General features: G+C 37.0%; 1 protein-coding gene across 1 annotated transcript; it reads right to left on the minus strand.

The window, feature by feature from the left end:
* Positions 1 to 409: 409 nt before the first annotated feature.
* Positions 410 to 1,236, minus strand: LOC130810843 (pentatricopeptide repeat-containing protein At3g24000, mitochondrial-like). The gene is made up of 2 exons (XM_057676968.1): positions 826 to 1,236; positions 410 to 763 (listed from the first exon to the last, which is right to left on the minus strand). Exons 1-2 carry the CDS (start codon positions 1,234 to 1,236, stop codon positions 410 to 412), a joined length of 765 nt encoding a protein of 254 aa, XP_057532951.1.
* Positions 1,237 to 23,540: the final 22,304 nt, after the last annotated feature.

Genomic DNA, 23,540 nt, shown 5'->3' on the forward strand with positions numbered 1-23,540 from the left:
CAATCAACAAATTAAAATTAATAGAAACTTTCAGTACTTACTTTCTGTTAATAGAGATAAACATTAACAATTGCAAGTACAATAATAATAATCCACTTCAAATACAATCAACAATGGAAATTATCAATAGTACTCCTGTGTTTTTGCACTTTATTTTTGGTACCTCAGTGTTTTTTCGATTATCAATGTATCCCTAGCATTTCATGCTAATTACAACCGTGACATTTTTCAAGTTTTTACTGTTATCTTTTCCTTAGATCCTTTTAAAAGTAAATCATAGGCAATTTGTTATTTATTTTCTTTGGCTCTTCTTTTTCCCTCCTCACACATACCTGCTTGCTTTGACTTCATCATTAAGCTCTTGAGTTAAGTACTCTATTGCTAAAGCTCCAATAAAGCTCTCTCTTCATCATTGTTGCATTTCTTGGGAATGAAGCTGCAATCCTTGCTCAAGTGCACCTCCATTAGCACAGGCCTTCACCAAGCTTGAAAACGTAAACTCGTTGGGCCACACGCCTTCCCTCTTCAGGTCAACAAACATCTCAAGTGCTTTCTCCAATTGACCAACTTCAACATATACATCAATAAAAGAGGTATACGACACTACCTTCATGCGCCACAAGTTGTTTCCAAACACTTTCGGAGCACTTTCTGTGTCACCAACTTTTGGGTACATGTGAACTAGTGCATTGCCCACAATAGTTTCCTCCTCCATGTCCAATTTCACTACCATAGAATGACTTGACCTCCCAAATGTATCCACCTTGATTCCACCATAATCACTTAAAGTACTCAGAAATCACATATATAACTGTCGATTAGTACTGCCTCAAGAAACATTGTCTTAAACCCCAACAAAGCCTTACTAAAGTCACCATTTGTAGCATACCCATCAATCATGGACATCCAAGAGACTTCATCCTTGTAAGACATCTTCTCAAACACCTTACAACCATCAAGAATCACTCCACACTTGGAACACATATCAGCAAGATTACTACCCACAAAAAGTTCATGACCGAGTCCACATTTCAGACCAAGACAATGCATTTGTGTAACCAATCCGACATTCATAAGCAAAGTTATAGCTCGAATCACACACGAAAATGTAAAAGCATTTGGACTTTCCCAAGCTTTTCTCATTTCGGAAAAAGCAAGTAATGTTTTCCCGCATAGAGAATTCTGAGAATAAGCAGTAATCATTACAGTCCATGAAACCAAGTTTCTTTGAGGCATTTTGTCGAACAGTTTCCGGGCATAATCAATATGCCCACCTTTTGCATAGAAATTAAGTAGACAATTGTTGACGTAGTTGGATACCCGTCGAACAAAGCGTATAAGATGCCCATGAAGGTGTTTTCCAAAATTGATATTTTTGGAATGTGTGTATATATGAAGAATTTCGGCCAAGCTTCAAGGGGCCTGGAGTATTGAAGACTTGAGTTCCCACTGATTTCTGTATTTAAAAGGATTGAAGACAGAGCTTTGTTGGAGCTTTAGCAATAGAGTACTTAACTCATGAGCTTGATGATGAAGACAGAGCAACCAGGCAAAGACAGAGCAACCAGGCATGAGTGAGGACGGAAAAAGAAGAGCCAAAGGAAATAAACTTACAAATGTCACGGTTGTAATTAGCGTGAAAATGCTAGGGGTACTATTGATAATCAAATACAAGAATACCAAAAATAAAGTGCAAAAACATAGGAATACCATTGATAATTTGTCAATGAACAAAGATGAATTATGAAATGGAAAAGAAAAGGCAAAAGAAACTTTGTACCACGCAACTGCTGTAGTCGAAATTTTTAATTTTTAGTTAATATAAAAATCACAACTATTAAAAATGTTTTATTAAAGTTATTCATAAACATGTGTAGACGATAAATAATTTTAAAATAGTAAAATATAATTAGTGAAAAATATAAGGAGATTATAAACATTATTAAATTATTAAAATGAGAATAACTAAGACTAATAACAGTCAAAATCATACAATTTAATAATTTTATTGTAAAATGACAAATGATAGTTTTATAGCCATATGTCAAATTGATAAAAATTATTGGATGTTAAATTTTGATGTTGATCCTTAATCAAAATTACATCTGAAAATGGTAGTTTATTATTTAAAAAATTTATTACAACAATATCATTGAAACTCTTTTATTAGTCAATTTTGTTCATGTAATGAATACCAAAACATAATTTTTGACTTGATAAATGACATAATTCGTGATTAAAAGATTTTCTAAATTAAATAATTTTGATTAGAATGATGCTATTACTATTATTATGTAAACTTATTTCAAAACTTTTTGCAAAGAATATGCCTAATCAATAGTATTTTTGATTGGAAAAGAATTTCCTAAATTATTTAGACAATATTTTTTGCAAATTGTGTTTATTGCAGTTAATAAAAACCTTAATAATGCCTTTAAAATTTGTTTATTAATTAAGTAATTTACAGAAATATATTGATACCACTCCGTGCGTTAAAAATATTAAAAATTACGATAATTAAATATATATCTTTAATTATCATAATATTAATACTAATAACTTCATACATTACACAGATTTTTTACTAATTTATGATTATGATATAAATAGATATATTTCTTGATAGAAAAAACAATGGAATAACCCTCTATACAAGTAGGATTAGCGGTGCATACGGTCAAGTTTGGTCCGGTCTAACATTAAAATCAGACTAAAATAAAAAATTTTGGTCTCAAAATTTTCCAGACCGGACGAACCGTTTAAATCACCAAGCCGGTCCAGATCAAACTGTTCTACAACAGTCTGGTCTATGGTTTTTCATTTTTTTATTTTTTAAAATTAATATATGTGTTTATACAAATATGTGGCAACTACAATCACCAAATAAAATATTTTGTAATTAGTTGATTGCATTAATATTATTCAAGTATATATTACTATATAAAATAACTATATCTCAAAATATCTAGGTAGCAATATATTTATTTTTTTTCAAAAAATATAATTTTTGGTCATAGTATGGTTTGCGATTTGGTCTGGTCTGATAAAAAAATCGAGACCAAATCGTGAACCTTAATGTTTTTGAAAAGACTAGACCAAACCGTTTAAACTGTAGATTCGATCAACTATTAAAATTAAAATTATTAAAACCCAAGTCTCTAAGACTCATCTCTCCAAACGTACATTTTCCTTCCCAATTTTTTTTTACCTTGCTTTCTCGCATCCTTTTCTGGTTTTGGTTGCTACCGTCTGCCTGCGACTGCTCGTCTGCCTAATTCTGAAGGAAACATGACTAAAGCCGACTACTCTACCCTTTTCTCCCATTCTCCCTTCTCTCCTTATTCCTTTAAACCTTATAACTTCCACCAGTTGCCAGCCACCGCTGCCAGTCGCCGCCGGAGACTTGCTGTTGTCTGACGCCTGTCGCTTGCTGGCTGCAATCCTCCCTCATGCACTGATAGATTTCTTCCATTTCCACCGCAAACTCTAACCCAATTTAGAGACAATCTTGCGTAAGTTCTGATGTTTTGCGCCTGATTTTGGTTATTCGACTTTGATATTGATTATTAGCTTTGTAATATTGTTGTATTGCTTCTATTGGGATTAAGTTATTGGACTTTAAAGAACTGTTAATGTTACTGCAATTTATTCGAATTCCAAATTGAAGAACTGTTATGTTGTTTGATTTATTTGCGTTTAGTTTAGTGGAGATTTTTGAGTGTTCTTTAACTTTTTGATTTAATATGCAAAATCAATAGCAATTGAAGAAATCTTTTTCTATTTGATTACATAAAAATGCCTGAATAGAAAGCAGGGTTACCATCTGCACCTTTAAAGAAGCTAAATAGCACATCTGCGACGAAACCCACATCATCTCTATTACCATATCAATCCCCTTGTTTAAGAGATCATTATTTGATAGGAAAAAAGTTGGGTCAAGGTCAATTTGGTACAACATATTTGTGTACTGAGAAATCAAGCAATAATCTTTATGCTTGTAAATCAATACCCAAAAGAAAACTTTTGTGTAAAGAAGTAATGGATGTTTGGAGAGAAATTTAAATAATGCATCATTCATCAAAAATCCAAATTTGGTTAGAATTAAAGAGACTCATGAAGATATAGTTTTTCTGCGTTATGTTATGGAACTGTGCTTGTGGAGAATTATTTGATAGAATAGTAACAAAAGGTCATTATAGTAAGTTGCTGCAAAATTGTTGAGAAAATCAAGTGTTTATATGTAAATTCAAAGATAGGTTTTAATTTAATCATCATCCCTTAGCTAGTGTTAATAATAATTTATATGTTTAGATATTCATTGTCATCTCACTTACCGTCTTACTTGTGTTGTTGAATGTTCATTGCAAAATATATTGCTTTCATTGGGATTAGATGTTTAAATTTAATCATCATCCCTTAGCCATTGTGGATAAAGGTTAAGTCTCACACTTACCGTCTTACTGGATGTTCATTGCAATTTTTATTCAAGTGTTTAGATATGTGGATTTAGACCTCTCGTTGTGAAAGTTTTCTTGTCAAATTTGTTAGTTTTTTCTTATAATTTGTTTTCTCTTATATTGTTTTTATAATATGTTAATTTCATTTGTGTTTCTACCAGCACACTCTGAAAACGATCGCCAAATACTTACGATGTTAAGAACAAACAACAATGAGCAAAATTAAGTTTGACAAAGTAACAAACAAGGACACAAAGATTTAAGGAGGTTCACCCAATGATGGCTACGTCCTCCGTGGTGTGTAGTTTATGTTTATATTATATCAAATGAATACAAACAACACTTCAATATGAAGAATTACAATTGAGATAGAGATAACAACAATAGGCTATGTGTTTGGCTTAAGGGTTGTGTTTGATGTGTTTTTCATACTTGAAGTGTGGGTATGAGAGCCCTATTTATAGTGCTAGGTACTTGAAGATGAATGGCTCACATAAATACATAGTTAATTTAGGGTAATGAATACTATGAAATAACTCTAAGAACTTGAAAAGGCATTATCTCAAGAGTCACACACATGAGACTCTTCACCTTAATCTTCATTAACACCAATAATTCCCATGAATACTCTTCACCTTATTACACCCTTTTGGATTCCACAACTCAAGAGTCACACACATGAATTCAACCCTTTAATGTGCACTCAAGTCACACATTAGTATAGTATCATTTATAATCACATTAGTATACTACCATTCATAACACACTCGTTTGTTGCTATTTCAGAAACCACCTTTTTGCTACCGTACTTCAAAATTTAAGGTACTCCATGAATCTTCTCCGACCCTCTTTTCTTAATTTTTTCTTAGGTCAAGTATATTTCTCTGGTTTTTTATTTAGCAATTAGATAAGATTTATTTATTTATTTGTTTATTTATTTATGATCAGTTTTAGTTTTTTTCACTTTTTTGTTCACTTTTGTTTCTATTATGGTTATCTATGTGATTTTAAGTTGTTCGGAGAACTGAGAATGAGATAAATTAGGTTTATAGCTTTGCTCAGATATTGTTTAGTTTGTGTAAGAATTGAAACAGTCAAATTCACCAACCAAGACTTGGATTATTCAGAAAAGCTTTTTAGAGAAGTAAACAAAGTGTTTTGTCTTATCTTATTCCAGTGAATTGAATAGATACAAACTGTTGTGGTTTGTTAAGATATCTCCTAAGATATGCAATGTAACAGAATTAATTAAAACTAGCAAACTTAACAGAAGTGTCAGTTAAGCAAAACCAAACTAATTGCCCTAAGTATCAAAACAACAGTCCTTCACATCCCTCAAGCTTGAGGTTGGGTGACAAGCTTCAAGACCCTACCTCAAGCTTGGACAATAACTTTCTAAACTGTTCAGAAGGTAAGATTTTGGTTAATATATAAGCAAGTTGTGAGTTAGCAGGAAAGTTGGTGTTATAAATTGGCATAGCCATAGTTGATATAGATCTAACAGAGCCAATAGCAATGTATAGCAAGAATGATGGAGAAAAGTGTGTGATCATATGAACATTTTCTTCACCTTTTAGAGTAGCCTCTTCATCCTCTTTAATCTTTCTTTCACTATTTTCCTCTTGATTTCTCTTGAAAGATATTCATTCTTAATCACTTTTGTGTTTTTGATAAAATTCTCCTACATTTATTCCTCTTTTCTATTGATGTCTTTTTAAACTTTTGAAAATTTGCATTAAGCAGCTTGATTGATTTTTTCGTGCCCTTGTTGTATCATGTAATTATTGGTCTAGCTTTACCACTATATTATTTATCACAGTTTAAGATGATGAAGTGACTTTTTGTCCTCGACTTCAAGTACTCCATCAAACCTCAAATTCCAAATTTCACGACCTTCTGTGTGTTTTATCTTTCTTGATAGTTAATGTCAACATACTTAAGAAAAATAGTAAAAAAAAAAAGAAAATAGAGAGTAGAGAAAAAGGAAAAAAAAAATTTAAAGTACAATACCTTCTTCCTTCATTTATCCTTCTTGCTCCGTTTCATTTGCATTGCAGTAGTAGCAACAAGTATGTCTTTTTCATTTGCTTCTTCTCTTCTCTATCTCCACCAGCTTCTCTTTTCATTTCCTCTCTCATTTTAATTACTTTAATCAGGAATTTTAAATTTCTCCAAAGATTTTTTGAGTAGCTTGTTATGAATACGTTATTTCTCATCATAGTAGTGTGTTCTAGTCAAATTAGCTACCAACTATTGGCTATAAATCATTTGTCAAATACCCCTTACTAAAGTATTTTGGTTCTCACTCAAACTTCTGACCATTATTATTATGAGTTGATAATAAAATTCTTATCCTTATGGTTATGTAGTGATTTAGAGATCTTTCTTGCGATTTCTTGAACTTAGGCCTTGTATTGATTCGTATTGTGATACTGCTCAACCTTGCAGACTTTGGGCTACCCTGAAGATTAATTTGTCTTGTGTAATAGCCATTTCAATGAATATTATGGAAAAGTGATATTGCCAACCCTCAAATCAAGTTGTCACAAGGTACTATTTTTTGTTTTATATGGATATTTTATATAGTGATGATATGTATTTTTTTTTTTTACTTTTCTACGTGCATAAAGTTTTATTTTTGTAAATATGGTAATAAGTGGTTGCAGAAACAAAAGTGTTGTGATTATTTATAATAAAAACGTTAAGTCGATGCTAATTGCTATTGATGTAAGACCGTCTTCTATGTAGGAAAGTAGAATAAAATTAATATACACCAAATATTGTATTTTAGGAATAGAAATTATGCAGTATATTTTTCTTTCCTAGTTTAGGAGCTATGTCAGTGTATATAAGCGAAGTCTGTAATTCTTTTTACTTAATACAAAAAAGTTTTCCCTAAACACAACCCTAAACCTAAGTTTTTCCGCTCTTTATGGTAGGTTAGTTCCAGGATGACGAAACTTTTTCGGCATCATCATTTACCATCTCTGTCTTACCTACAATGGAAGGCGAAAACCCACAAACCAAACCAAACCAGCAGCTTGTTACAGTTGCACAAATGGAACAAATGTTCCAATATTTCCAACAATTAAACAAACAAAACACCTCAAATGAACCATCATCAACCGACCTAAGAATAATCAAAAAATTAACATACCAAAACTACACCAAGTGGTGTAAACACATCCAAATTGCAATCGAAGGGAGGGGTCGTCTCAATCATATCATCGAAGCCCCTCCCAAACCCACATATTCAACGACTCAGTGGAAACAACGGGACTCCGTTGTCCTATCATGGATTATAGCCAACATTGATTCGGGCTTAGTGAATCAATTTCTTGATTACACTACCGCATGAGATCTTTAGAAAGGGATCGAAACTCTATTGAGTAGTTGAAGGGACGAATTACAAATATTTGACCTAAGCAGCAAGACAACGAGTCTCAAGCAAAAAAGTGACACAATTGAGGTTTACTTTGGTAAACTCAATACTCTTTGGAAAAAAATAGATCGTCGGATGTCGAATCCGATGAAACACTCTGAGGATATCCCGATTTTTAATGCCTTCATCCAAAGACATAGACTTTACCAGTTTTTGGCTGGAATAAATGAAGAATTGGGACAAAGAAAGGTGAGATCTATTGAACCAGGACCCTCTACCAACCCTTGATATGGCGTATGCTGTGATTCGCCGTGAATTAGCATGACGTGGCATCATGGGTGCCACCTCATCATTAGGAATAAATCCTTCAGAGATTGGGAAAAGGGCTTGTCATCAAACACCGGTTAGAAACCTCATTCCGGCGAGATGATGGGGACAAAACTTACCTGAAATGTAGTCACTGTGGTGGATTAAAGCACACCAAGGAAGGATGCTACAAGCTGATTGGGTATCCTGAATGGTGGGACGATTACAAGAAATGGAAGGCTGCCTCCAAAGTGACGGCAACCCGCACTGGTTGTAAGGCTCCTTTCGCCCTTAGACCATCCTCAGAATTCAAGAACCAACAGCAACAAGAATATGGTGATGGAGGTGTGTTCTTTATCACCGGAAACCATGGACACGACAAGGGACAAAAGAGAGTGGGAACGAAGGTTCAAGTACAGGAAAGAGAGAAGGACGGGGTAAAGGGAAATGGACAGTTTCCCTACTTACCTTTTTATACCCAAAACCCTAGGCCCCATTTTAAACCCCTCCCAATTGAAAACCCAGACCCACCATGTGACCCACAAAATGTCTCACAAAAATTAGGCTTATCAAACAGGGGGGATTCAAATGGGATGGGCCTCCTATGCAAACCAATGTCTTCTAATTAGATCTTTGACTGCGGACCACTGACACAATAAACTTCGATCCTCAAGGCTTGTTATCCATTGGCCCACCACCCGTACTCACATACAGACTGCTAGTGGGGAGAGTATTAATGTTGACCAAGCCGGTCTTGTTGATATTTCACCTTCTATTCGATTGAAAAATTGTCTCTTAATTCCTAGTTTGTCTCATAAATAGCTTTCTATCAGTCAGTTAACAAAGGAACTTAATTGTATAGTGCTTATGACCTCTTCTGATTGTATTGTGCAGGATGCTCACACAGGGGCGATCATTGGGCGTGGTACTGAGAAAGGAGGACTATACTACGTGTATGAGGCGGGTTACAAATGTAACACCCAAGAAACTAGTACCACATAATTAAGGTTAATAACCTTGGAAATTAAGGCATTAACGTTCTAATTTTAATTAGAACAAGAAGCTTAGAAACGATTAAGTTTATAAGGAAAATTTTCTCCGAGTAAATTTAATTCGATTCCTAAAAACGAGCTTACTTAACCCCACTCATGTCCAAAATTATGCAATGTAGGCATAATTACTTTTTTTTTTCTTTCAAGTTAGCTAAGGTAAGCAAGCACCTCAATGTACAACAATGTACACAACTATGACCCTTTAATTTCTAACTCTTCATGTCTAATATTTCAAGCCTTCAAAATGACCTTCTTATGTTCTAATTAGCTTTCCATACTAGCAAGCATGTCAATAAGTGACACCAATCCACCTAAGCTACCATGTGGCATGAACATAAGGGAAAACTTCAAGCCTAAGCAAAGCCATCTCCTTGCTTCTTCCTTTGAGCTGGCGGCACACATCCATTTGTTCCCTTAAATTAGTTTCTCATCCTTCTTAATTAAGGAAGCTAAAGACTACCCACTATTCTGAAAACTTTTCTCTACATACTCAAGCAAGAAATCCCTTCAAATCTTGCACATAAGATCACCAAAAAAACACAAGCAAAAAGGCAGCAGCAACACGCCTAGCAGGACGTGTGCTTGGCGAGTGGTTTCTTCAACCTTTTGGTGATTTTAAAACATGAATTAAGGTAACTAGCACCCATTCTAAGTTAGTATTTTTCATATATAGTATGTACAAATGATTTAATCCAAGTCTCATGCCTCAAGATGTCTAAGACTAGCCTTAACTGTTTTTCATGCTGTTCTTCACTCTTTGAGTACACTAGAATATCATCAATAAACACTACCATACATACATCAAGAAGTTCATGGAACGTTCTATTCATCTGATCCATGAAAACCGCAGGTGCATTTGTTAAACCAAATGGCATTACTTCAAATTCATAATGTCCATACCTGGTTTTGAAAGCCGTCTTTGGAATATCTTCCTTCTTCACTGGAATCTGATGATACCCGGATCTCAGATCAATATTCGAAAATATTCCTACGCCTTTCAACTGATCAAATAGATCTTCTATTCGGGGCAATGGATATTTGTTCTCGATAGTTACTCGATACAATTCTCGGTAGTCAATGCATAGCCGCATACTACCGTCTTTTTTCTTTACAAAGAGTACTGGAGCACCCCATGGAAACACACTAGGTCTAATGAATCCCTTGTCAATTAACTCCTGTAATTGCGTCTTCATTTCTTGCAATTCTGGAGGTGCCATTCTGTATGGTGCTTTAAAAATGGGAGTTGTGCCTGGTATTACATCAATGCTGAATTCTACATCCCTTTCTGGGGGTATACCTGGTAATTCATCAGGGAAAACATCGGGGTACTCTCTCACTACTGGAATGTCTTCTAATTTCCGTTCCTCTGACACATCCTTAACACTACACAGGAATACCATCTCTCCTTTCCTCTGTATTTTCATCATTTTTAGGGCTGACACTATTCTCACTCCCTTTTTACCACTCACTCCTGAATAAGAAATTTCTTTTCCCTTATGATCTTTTATCACTATTTTTTGGTCATGACAATGAATGATGGCTTGATATCTATACAATAAATCCATCCCTAGTATGACATCAAACTCGGTCATGGGGAAATATTTAAGATCGGCAAGAAAAATAGACTCAGCTATTTTTATGGGCACATTTTTATGTTCTCTACCACTCATAACTTCCTCTCACGTAGGTAAGGTAATAACGATATTAACAGGAGAAGTAGGTAGTAAACCTACTTTATTAACAAAAGAACTGGAGATAAAAGACATGGTAGCACCAGAATCAAATAGCACAACAGCTGGTTTACTGAGCACAAGAATGTTACCCGTAACCACATCAGGATTAGCATCTGTTTCTTCTTGTGTCATGCAATACACTCGGCACTTTTGTGTTGCAGGCAAGGCAAGTCTAGCAGCTCCAGATTCGGTTACTCCGGCTCTCTTCGGGCATTCATATGATTTATGCCCTGGCTCTTGGCATCTGTAACAGACTATCGGTTTTCCCTTACAGGTGACTCCTGGATGCGAGTTCTTACTACAACGGTTGCATTTTCTAGGGTCAATACTGTTGCGAAGTGTGGTGCCTGTCGGAATGTGGGTTTCTTATGAATCATCGGTTATGGCGGAATTTTAGGACTTTTACCCTTCTCAATGTTGATCCTTCTCAGGAATTGCTATTGTGGTGGTGGTCTAGCATTCCTCATTCTGGCTTCATTCTCTAGGATAGTAGTATGGATACTCAGGGCTATATCATACGCCTCCTGGAACGTTGCAGGCTTCGAGCTTATCACCAGAATCTGCACTCTTGGGTCTATACGGTTGATGTACCGTAGAACCTTCTCAGCTTCGGTTGGGTAGGCATAAGGGGCGAACCTAGATAGCTCAGTAAATTTATTGGTATACTCCTGAATAGTCATGCTCCCCTGGGACGAATTCATGAATTCTTCCTGTTTACGCCACCTCAGTGCAGCAGGATAAAATCTTTGCTTCAGTTTTTCCAGGAATTATGGCCATCTAAAGTTTGAGTCAACAGTACATTGTGGGTGCAGCATTGTCCACCAATTGTCAGCTTCACCCTCCAGATAGTAAGCGCCGATATCAAGTTTTTCTTCTTCTGGGCATCTGGCTGCCCGGAATACCTTTTCCATGGTCCGGATCCATCCTTCTAATATCACCGGATCAGTAGTGCCATTATATAAAGAAGGTTGCATCTGTAAGACTTTATCAAATGCGGTTTGTCCCTGCCTGTGGCAGTTATCCCGACTAGCCAGAGTTATTATTGCATATCCTCGAGCACTCTCCTTCTATGCTCGTCTTCTGTTTCTAGCCTCGAAGATCTCGTGGACGTCATAATTACATAATTTTGGACATGAGTGGGGTTAAGTAAGCTCGTTTTTAGGTAATTTTGGACGTCCTGCTAGGCGTGTTGCTGCTGCTGCCTTTTTGCTTGTATTTTTTGGTGATCTTTTGTGCTAGATTTGAAGGGATTTCATGCTTGAGTATGTAGAGGAAAGTTTTCAGAATAGTGCGTTACGTCCACGAGATCTTCGAGGCTGGAAACAGAAGACGAGCACAGAAGTAGAGTGCTCGAGGATGCAGTAATTGAGGTGCTTGCTTACCTTAGATAACTTGAAAAAAAAAATGTAATTATGCCTATATTGCATAATTTTGGACATGAGTGGGGTTAAGTGAGCTCATTTTTAGGAATCGGATTAACGAGTTTTGTAAATTTTGTGGTAAGAAATGACGTCCACGAGATCTTCGAGGCTAGAAACAGAAGACGAGCACAGAAGGAGAGTGCTCGAGGATGCAGTAATAGCTCTGGCTAGTCGGGATAACTACCAGAGGCAGGGATAAATCGCATTTGATAAAGTCTTACAGGTGCGACCTCCTTTATATAATGACACTACTGATCTGGTGATATTAGAAGGATGGATCCGGACCATAGAAAAAGTATTCCGGGCGACCAGATGCCCAGAAGAAGAGAAACTTAATATCGACGTCTATTATCTGGAGGGTGAAGCTGACAACTGGTGGACAATGCTGCACCCACAATGTACTGCTGATTTAAACTTTAGATGGCCACAATTCCTGGAGAAACTGAAGGAAAGATTCTATCCTGCCGCACTGAGGTGGCGTAAACAGGAAGAATTCTTGAATTTGTCCTAGGGGAGCATGACTATTCAGGAGTATATTGATAAATTTATTGAGCTATCTAGGTTCGCCCCTCATGCCTGCCCAACCGAAGCTGAAAAGGTTCTACGGTACATCAACCGTATGGACCCAAGAGTGCAGATTCCGGTGATGAGTTCGAAGCCTGCAACGTTCCAGGAGGCGTATGATATAGCCCCGAGTATCCATACTACTATCCTAGAGAAGGAATGCTAGACCACCACAACAGTAATTCCTGAGAAGGATCAGCATTGAGAAGGGTGGAAGTTCTAGAATTCCGCCAAGGCCAGTGATTCATAAGAAACCCACTTTTCGACAGGCACCCGCACTTCGCAACAATGTTGACCCCAGAAAATGCAATCGTTGTAGTAAGAACTCGCATCCAGGAGTCACCTGTGAGGGTAAACCGATGGTCTGTTACAGATGCTAAGAGCCAGGGCATAAATCATATGAATGCCCAAAGAGAGCCAGAGTAACCGAATCTGGAGCTGCTAGACTTGCCTCGCCTGCAACACAAAAGAGCCGAGTGTATTGCATGACACAAGAAGAAACAGATGCTAATCCTGATGTGGTTACGGGTAACATTCTTGTGCTCAGTAAACCAGCTGTTGTGCTATTTGATTCTGGTGCTACCATGTCTTTTATCTCCAGTTCTTTTGTTAAAAAAGTAGGTTTGCTACCTACTTCTCCTGTTAGTAATATACCTTACCTACGGGAGAGGAAGTTATGAGTGGTAGAGAACATAAAAATGTGCCCATAAAAATAGCTAAGTCTATTTTTCTTACCGATCTTAAATATTTCCCCATGACTGAGTTTGATGTCATACTAGGGATGGATTGGTTGTATAGATATCAAGCCATCATTCATTATCATGACCATAAAATAGTATTGAAAGATCATGAGGGAAAATAAATTTCTTATTCAGGAGTGAGTGGTAAAAAGGGAGGAGTGAGAATAGTGTCAGCCATAAAAATGATGAAAATGCAGAGGAAAGGAGAGATGGTATTCCTGTGTAGTGTTAAGGATGTGTCAGAGGAACGGAAATTAGAAGACATTCCAGTAGTGAGAGAGTACCCCGATGTTTTCCTTGATGAATTACCAGGTATATCCCCAGAATGGGATGTAGAATTCAGCATTGATGTAATACCAGGCACAACTCCCATTTCTAAAGCACCATATAGAATGGCACCTCCAGAATTGCAAGAAATGAAGACGCAATTACAGGAGTTAATTGACAAAGGATTCATTAGACCTAGTGTGTTTCCATGGGGTGCTCCAATACTCTTTGTAAAGAAAAAAGACGGTAGTATGCGGCTATGCATTGACTACCGAGAATTGTATCGAGTAACTATCGAGAACAAATATCCATTGCCCCGAATAGAAGATCTATTTGATCAGTTGAAAGGCGTAGGAATATTTTCGAATATTGATCTGAGATCCGGGTATCATCAGATTCCAGTGAAGAAGGAAGATATTCCAAAGACGGCTTTCAAAATCAGGTATGGACATTATGAATTTGAAGTAATGCCATTTGGTTTAACAAATGCACCTGCAGTTTTCATGGATCAGATGAATAGAACGTTCCATGAACTTCTTGATGTATGTATGGTAGTGTTTATTGATGATATTCTGGTGTACTCAAAGAGTGAAGAAGAGCATGAAAAACAGTTAAGGCTAGTCTTAGACATCTTGCGGAAGCAGAAATGGTTTGCAAAGCTATCCAAATGTGACTTTTAGCTGAAAGAAATAACATTCCTCGGACATGTCATCAGTAAAGAAGGAGTTATGGTGGATCCAGCGAAGGTTCGAGCGATCGTTGAATGGGAGAGCCCTAAGAATATATCTGAAATACGTAGTTTATTAGGCCTCACCGGTTACTATAGAAGGTTCGTGAAAGATTTCTCGAAGATCGCCCAACCTATGACGAAATTGTTGAGGAAAGAAGTTAGATTACAGTGGTCTATAGAGTGTGAAGCAGCTTTTCAAAAATTGAAAGAGAGGTTGACTACTGCACCTGTTCTTGCTTTACCCGTGGAAGGTGTGAAATATGAGATATACAGCGATACGTCGTATAGTGGACTTGGATGTGTTCTGATGCAGCAAGGGACAGTCATTGCATACGCATCCAGGCAACTGAAAACCCATGAAAGGAACTATCCCACACATGATCTAGAGCTGGCCGCCCTTGTATTCGCACTCAAAATATGGCGCCACTAACTTTACGGGGTTTCGTGCAAACTATATACCGATCATAAAAGCCTCAAATATATTTTCACTCAAAAAGAATTAAACATGAGGCAGAGAAGATGGCTAGAGCTGATCGAGGATTATGATTTTACTTTGGAGTACAAGGAAGGAAAGGCTAATAGGGTGGTTGATGCCCTGAGTAGGAAAAATAAACATTCCCTGAATTTTATCATGGTGCTACCTAGAAAGTTATATGAAGAATTCCAAAAACTCGAAATCGAGGTGGTACCGCAAGGGTATGTTCATTCTTATTTATCTAATGTAAGTGCAGAACCTGAGTTGTACCAGGAACTCAAAGAAAAACAAAAAGTAGATGCAAAGATAGAGAAGATTCGAGCCGCAATAGCAGTAGGTAAAGCTAGAGGTTTCAACGTAGCAGATGACGGAAGTGTGAGATTTAGAAGAAGGTGGTGTGTACCGAGTGATAAAACGATAAAGAAGAAGATCTTAGAAGAAGCTCGTAACACACCCTACTCTGTACACTCGGGAGGTGATAAATTGTACAAAGATCTAAAGATGCGTTTTTGGTGGCCCAGGATGAAAAAGGAGATTGCAGAATTAGTGGCAAAGTGTCTCACTTGTCAGAAGATCAAAATTGAACATCAAAGACCTGGTGGACTGTTGCAACCCTTGTCGATACCCACTTTGAAGTTCGACTCTATATCGATGGACTTTGTTACAGGGCTTCCGGTGACAACAAGAGGCTTGAACGCAGTTTGGGTGATAGTCGATCGGTTGACCAAAGTAGCAAAATTCATTCCAATGAAGAATACATGGTCTATGGAGAAGCTAGCTGAAGCATATACAGAAGAAATCATTTGACTTCACGGAGTTCCAAAAGATATTGTGTCCGATCGTGATCCAAGATTTCTGTCACACTTTAGGACTGCTTTGCAGGAAGCTCTTGGTACGAAATTGAAATTTAGCACGGCTTTCCATGCAGCGACAGATGGTCAGATAGAAAGGACCATTCAGATATTGGAGGGCATGCTCAGAGCTTGTGCATTGGAGTTTCAGCAGACTTGGGTAAAATCACTGCATCTGATAGAATTCTCATACAACAACAGTTTTCAAGCCAATATAAATTGCTCCATATGAAGCCTTGTATGGTAGGAAATGTCGCAGTCCTACATGTTGGAATAATATTAGCGATACACTGGTCTTGGGGCCAAAATTAATTCAGGACATAGTCGATAAGGTGTAGATAATACAGGCCAGAATGAAGGCTGCACAGAACAGACAGAAATCGTATGTCGATCTTCGCAAGAAACCTCTAGCATTCGAAGTTGGTGATAAAGTCCTGCTGAAAGTGTCACCGATGAAAGTGGTAATGAGGTTCGGTAAGAAAGGGAAACTAAGCCCTAAATATATCGGGCCATACGAGATACTGGAGCGAATAGGTGCAGTTGCTTACAGATTGGCACTACCGCCAGAGCTATCTAAAGTGCATGACGTGTTTCACGTATCTCAGCTGCGAAGGTATATCAGTGATCCATCACACGTCATTCCTACAGAGTCAGTAGAAGTAGAACCAAACCTGAGTTTTGAAGAAAGATCGGTCCAGATACTCGATCGATAGGAAAAGATTCTCCTGAGAAAGGTGGTTCCAATTGTGAAAGTACTATGGAGAAGTCAAAAATATGAAGAAGCCACCTGGGAGACAGAAGAGTCAATGAGACAGAAATACCCAGAGCTATTCGACAGGTATGAAACTCTACCTAATCTAATTATACATGTATGTATGTTTACGTACATTATGATCATGTGGTCAAAATAAATTCCTTAATGCAAATTTCGAGGACGAAATTTCTTTAAGGAGGGGTGATTGTAACACCTAAGAAACTAGTACCACATAATTAAGGTTAATAACCTTGGAAATTAAGGCATTAACGTTCTAATTTTAATTAGAACAAGAAGATTAGAAACGATTAAGTTTATAAGTAAATTTTTCCCCGAGTAAATTTAATTTGATTCCTAAAAACGAGCTTACTTAACCCCACTCATGTCCAAAATTATGCAATGTAGGCATAATTACTTTTTTTTTTGCTTTCAAGTTAGCTAAGGTAAGCAAGCACCTCAATGTACAACAATGTACACAACTATGACCCTTTAATTTCTAATTCTTCATGTCTAGTATTTCAAGCCTTCAAAATGACCTTCTTATGTTCTAATTAGCTACCATACTAGCAAGCATGTCAATAAGTGACACCAATCCACCTAAGCTACCATGTGGCATGAACATAAGGGAGAACTTCAAGCCTAAGCAAAGCCACCTCCTTGCTTCTTCCTTTGAGCTGGCGGCACACATCCATTTGTACCTTTGAATTAGTTTCTCATCCTTCTTAATTAAGGAAGCTAAAGACTACCCACTATTCTGAAAACTTTCCTCTACATACTCAAACAAGAAATCCCTTCAAATCTTGCACAAAAGATCACCAAAAAACACAAGCAAAAAGGCAACAACAACACGCCTAGCAGGACGTGTGCTTAGCGAGTGGTTTCATCAACCTTTTGGTGATTTTAATCCACAAATTAAGGTAACTAGCACCCATTCTAAGTTAGTATTTTTCATATATAGTATGTACAAATGATTTAATCTAAGTCTCATGCTTTAAAAATGGGTGAAATTGAGCAAAGACTAAACCAGGTACATGTTGTGATCTTCTGAGTATGTTGAGACTATTTAGGATACTTAAGAAATTATTTTAGCTTCGTTTTTTTTAGATATTACTCCTAATGGAATTTTTGATATTACATGTTAAATTCGTGATATGGGTATTTTTGTGAGTATTTATAATTAATTTTTATATTTACGTCCTGTTTTCAGTGTTTTTTGTTAAGGTAACATGTTCTTGCCTTGAATTAATCAAGCTTAAAGGACTTGTTACACTACTCTAATTAATCTCAAATTTGGACATAAAACTCCTACTTATATTAATATAATTGAGTTCGAATTTCATAATCTGGGTAGTTTTATAAGTGGTCTTTTTAATTGGATTTGTAGAAGTGTGCAATCTAAAAAGTCAGTTTTACCTATTGTTAATAAATTAGACTTAGAGACTAATATGCTAACCCAAATTTCGTATTTCTTAATGTTATGTAAAGATTAAATATAGGCCTAAAACATATCCAAAAATCAGATTCAAATAAGTTCATTTAGGATTCCTAATGAGCCTAAGAACATGACGTAGCTTCACTTCGTTGAGTAGCAAGTGTTCTGTTTTTAGAATATTAGTTAAAAAGTAAGATTCTTAATGTTTTAGCATATTTGACTTAGTTAGGGGCAGGATTAGCTTAAACTGTTCAAATAAAACTTGTAGGTCTTTTAAAGTACTTGAATTTAGGCTCAAGAATCACTTGAATTGGAGTTGTATACGCTGAGTTATGGCCTTCGTAATACACTGGATAGAGCAATTCTGTTTTTAGGACAAGTTGTTATGTTTAGTGTTTTTCCCCAGTTATGGACTTAGAATCGGTAAATGCTTCCTTAATGAAAGGTAAAGTTTATAAAAAGTCAACCAATTTAGACTCAAAATTTTTTTAATTTGAAGCTCTAAACAGAAAGTCATGACCTTTAAAAGTTTGGTAAAAATCTGAAGGAATCCACTAAAGAAGGGATTAAACTAAGCCACCCTTTTTAATGCAAAATGGTTGTTAACCTTATTTTTGAGGATATTTATGCTTCATGTTTATTTTGATATAATATGTTATGGATATCTTATGATGCATGAGAATTATTTCACCTGGATGGCATAAATCATGAATTGGTTGCCCAATACTTCATGATGTCATTATTATATGTGATACATGTATAGGGAGGAAAACCCTTAGACTGCGGTTGATGGGTGAGACAAATGCCACTACCATTCGGTATGGAATGGTGTTATTATAGGGCCCACACACTCGGTATGGAGTGTGTTAGTGTACTTGGTATGGAGTACCATATCCTAAGGTGGTTGTGGTCGTCCGATTATTGCATTCTGTATGGAATGTTAACAGCGGGAGTTTGGCAATTCTTAGACATAGTTAGTGCGCTAACTGAGGGATTGTAATCCCGGCAAAGCTTGAGAAGTATTACTGCGTGTAGTACTGGCGTCTGTTCCTCCGCTATAATTAATGTGTGATTTTACAGCTTATACTGTTATGCTCGCATATGATTACATTGGTTTCTGTTATGCGGCGCATGTTTACAGTAGTATTCTATGAACACATATGTACTTCTACGTTATATGTTAAATATTACCTTAGAAGGACTGCTATTTACTCCCCACTGACTGTGGACCGTTGTTAATATTTTTCAGGTGAAGATTATGAATGATATATTTATATATTTATCAATCGGGCGTTGGGGCAACATTTTTTGTGAGCTTAGAGCCTTGCCTCTGAAGTTTTAACTTAGTGTCGCATGTGTTTTGAACTAGTAGAAAAAGTTTTTAAATAGTCCTCATTTTGCTTACCTATTTGAGGTTGTTCTGCCTCATGTTTCCTTTATTTTGGAATTAAAAACTTTTAGTACATAATTTTCTAGGTCCACTTTTTAGCCATATGTTTATTATGTTGATTAGTTTATAATATTTTATTCCCTTTTCTCGCCTTTACTTCTGAGTCAACGTAACGCACTGTCCCGTAGTGTGCTTCTGCATCAGTATCAACAGGTAATTATGGGATGGGGTTGTTACAACAAAGGTCACACATCGCTTGCTCGTAGGTTTGCTGATCACCAACTACGGATATGGCACAAACGTTTGGGACATCCATCATTGGGTAATCTAAAATGTCTTTTTCCATCACTCCATAGTTGTAATAATTTGTTGCTTTGTGAAGCTTGTGTGTTAGCCAAGAGTCATATAACATTCTTACTTTCCTAGCTTATCTCGTACTCATAAACCTTTTGTGTTATTACATTCTGATGTGTGGGGCTCGACTCCTGTTTTTAATTCTCTCGCATTTTGTTTTTTTGTTGATGATTGCATACGCATGAGCTGGGTTTATCTCTTAAAATACAAATCTGAAGTTTTTGATGTGTTTGTTACTTTCTATAATATGATTGTTACCTAGTTTCAAACTCAACTCCAAATCCTGCTATCTGATAATGGGGGAATATGTCAATCTAAACATGAAACAATTTATAGCCAACCATGCACTCATACACCAAACCACCTGTCCTAACACCCCTCAGCAAAATGGCGTTGTTGAGCGCAAAATCGAACCCTTGAAATGATTCATTCTCTTATGTTTGAATCTCGGGTCCTTGCATCATACTGGCCAAAAGCCCTTACTACTGCTACCTACTTAACCAATCGACTTCCTACCAAGGCCTTACAATTTCAGACCCCCCTAGACACACTCAAGACTCATGTTCCTGTTCTATCTTCTCATTCTCTTCCTCCTCGAGTGTTCGGATGTATTGTGTATGTTCACCTTCCCAAACTTGTTCGTACCAAACTTGAACCTTGCGCTGTCAAATGTGTGTTTTTGAGTTATGGGCACACATAGAAAGGGTACAAATGTTTTGATCTGGTGGAAAATCGAATGTATGTTACTATGGATTGTGAGTTTTTTGAGGAATCATATTACTTTCCCCAGCTTAGCTCTCAGGGGGAGAATCGAGTTGAGAATCTAAACTGGTTAACATATCCCGGTAGGATAGACCCGAAAGAGCAAGTAGGTAACACTACTGACACTGGCTCTGAATCAATAGTTCCTTCCTCTGATTTTCAGTCCACTTCGGTCCCTGAGCATCTTGACTCACCTAAGGTAATTGATGATACTCCCCGTAATAAAATCACTGATGATGTTACTTTAGAAAGCATAAATGATGAACCTAATGTTGAACAAAGTATTGAGCTATCCAACAGGTATATATTGCCCCCAAGAAGTACAAGAGGCATTCCTCCAAGGAGATATGATCTAGAGTATGAATCCAAGAGATCTCGATATCCTGTGGACCAAAGTAATAATGAATCCCTGGCAGATATAGCATTAGCTTTCAACACTTCTCTGTACTCCAATAAACTACCGAGAAATGTTGAAGAGGCTCTTCAAGACCCTAAATGGAAGAGAGTTATGGAGCAAGAAATATTAGCTCTTATGAAGAATGAGACTTGGGAAAAATGTGAGTTGTCTAAAGGGAAGAAAACTGTGTGATGCAAATGGGTGTTCTCTATCAAGTACCATGCAGATGGAAAGCTACAAGGCTCGACTAGTACTAAGGGATACACTCAGACATATGGAGTAGATTATTTTGAGACATTCTCACCGGTAGCTAAGATTGATACTAGATGGATTTTGTTTTCAATTGCTGCAAAAATAAAGATTGGCCACTGCACCGATTCAATGTGAAAAATGCCTTCTTATATGCTGAACTCGAAGAAGAAGTTTACATGAAGCCACCACTAGGGTTCTCAGAAGAATACACCCCACAAGAATGATGCAAGCTCAGGAAAGCTTTATATAGTCTTAAACAATCTCCTCAAGCATGGTTTGGAAGGTTCACTTCTGCTATAAAGAAATTTGGGTATAAACAAAGTAATTCCGATCACACCTTGTTCCTCAAGAGAGAAAAAGATCGGATTACTTGTTTAATTATTTATGTTGATGACTTAATGATTACTGGTAATGATGCAGAGGAGATACGAGATTTGAAAAAGAAATTTTCGTGTGAATTCGATATGAAAGATTTGGGAAACCTAAAGTACTTCCTTGGCATTGAGGTACTACGATCACAAAAAGGGATCTTCATTAGTCAATGGAAGTACATCCTAAATCTATTGGCAGAGACTGTCATGCTTGACTGCAAACCGACAGAGACACCCATCGTCGCAAATCATGGTCTATAGATAATTAAGGGGGAGAAATCGGCAGATAAAGATCATTATAGGAGAATGTTAGTGAAACTCATTTATGTAACACCCCAAAATTTCTGAACCCTTAACGAAACCAAAACCGTAAAGGACGGAAGGAAATTCGGGTGTTACATAAAAGAAAAGGAAAAGAATTTGGATAAATATTAATATTAACTTAAAAAAAATGAGTGGAAATTTCGGCAGCATCTGCCTTAAAACTGTGCGCCTTTGTAGAAAAACAAAAGTTATTTAGAAGCTAATAAAGTAAAGGCACCAACGGCCTATCAAAACTATGTCACGGCGGAATGATTCGTCGCCGGCTTCTCAAATCAACATGCCAAGCATGGATCGTGGTTCCAGTGTCGACGTTTGCGTTTTAAAAAGACTTAACTCCTTAAAACCATACAGAGTTATAAACTACGCAGCGGAAATACAAATATACCAGGGAGGACACCAGGCCTCATAACAAAACATATACAACCAAAGTTTACAAAAGATAACAAGAGCTACAAAATCGAAAGATAGCGGTATGACACAGGTTATGCTTCGCCCTCATCACTCTCCCTAAATGCAATGCAATGCAAAAGAAGCTCTAGTACTTGCTACGCCTGTCTATGATCCTCCTGCTGCTCGACATTAGACAAAAGGCTAATGTGTCATAGCAGGACAATCATAGAAAGTCATCAACAATCAAACATAAACACAAACACGTACATGTCAGTAACTAGCATCAAATATAATAAGGCCAACTACTAGGTAACATTATATTATAAAACAACATAACATGATTTCATAAGACACAAGCACAGATAGTAACCGTTTATCGGCCACTTGTACTTCTTAATTTCATTATGTGCTTTCCAACCCGAACCATGTGTTCTTGGGTAGAATGCAGGTCTTCACTCTCCTCATTTCAAACATAAACTCTTGCAAAACACGTGTAGTACAACTCGACCAAGGCATTAACATAATACTAACACATGACCTTATAGAGCTTGTCTATCTTAAGGTAAGTGTGATCATAGTCTGTAATACCCTTGAGGTAACTTAACTTAGGCACACTTCTCACTAGCATAAACTATTCTATCAATAAGTAGATGTTCTATCAATGAGTAAATATTCTATCAAAGAGTAAACGTTCTATCAACGCGTAAGCTTTCTACCAAAGAATGAACCTTCTATCATTAAATAACTTTCTATCACTGAATAGTTTTCTATCAGTAGATCTTTTCTCTACTTCCTGGCATAGTGACACGGCCAAGGGCGTTATCGCCACCCGGCGCCCATGGAAAAGTATGAGCTCATGCCCCCTCCAGCTGACCCTCTCGGGTCCTACCTTCGAGAAAAACTAACACACTGGGGTACTAAACCAGTGAAGAGGCCACCATATTAGGGTTTGCAAGGCCCGCATGGTAACACCTCGGTCAAGGGGCGGTATCGGCCACCCGGCGCCCAATGACCTAAGCATGCTCATACCCTCCTTACGGTGGTACCGTCGAACCTCACCTAGGGGAATACTAAATCAACCGGACATAATCCAGTTGAGTCACGCCAGCTAATCATAATCTAATTCTTTATCAGTT

Source organism: Amaranthus tricolor, chromosome 4 (genome assembly GCF_026212465.1).
Source record: "Amaranthus tricolor cultivar Red isolate AtriRed21 chromosome 4, ASM2621246v1, whole genome shotgun sequence".
Classification (NCBI taxonomy): domain Eukaryota; kingdom Viridiplantae; phylum Streptophyta; class Magnoliopsida; order Caryophyllales; family Amaranthaceae; genus Amaranthus; species Amaranthus tricolor.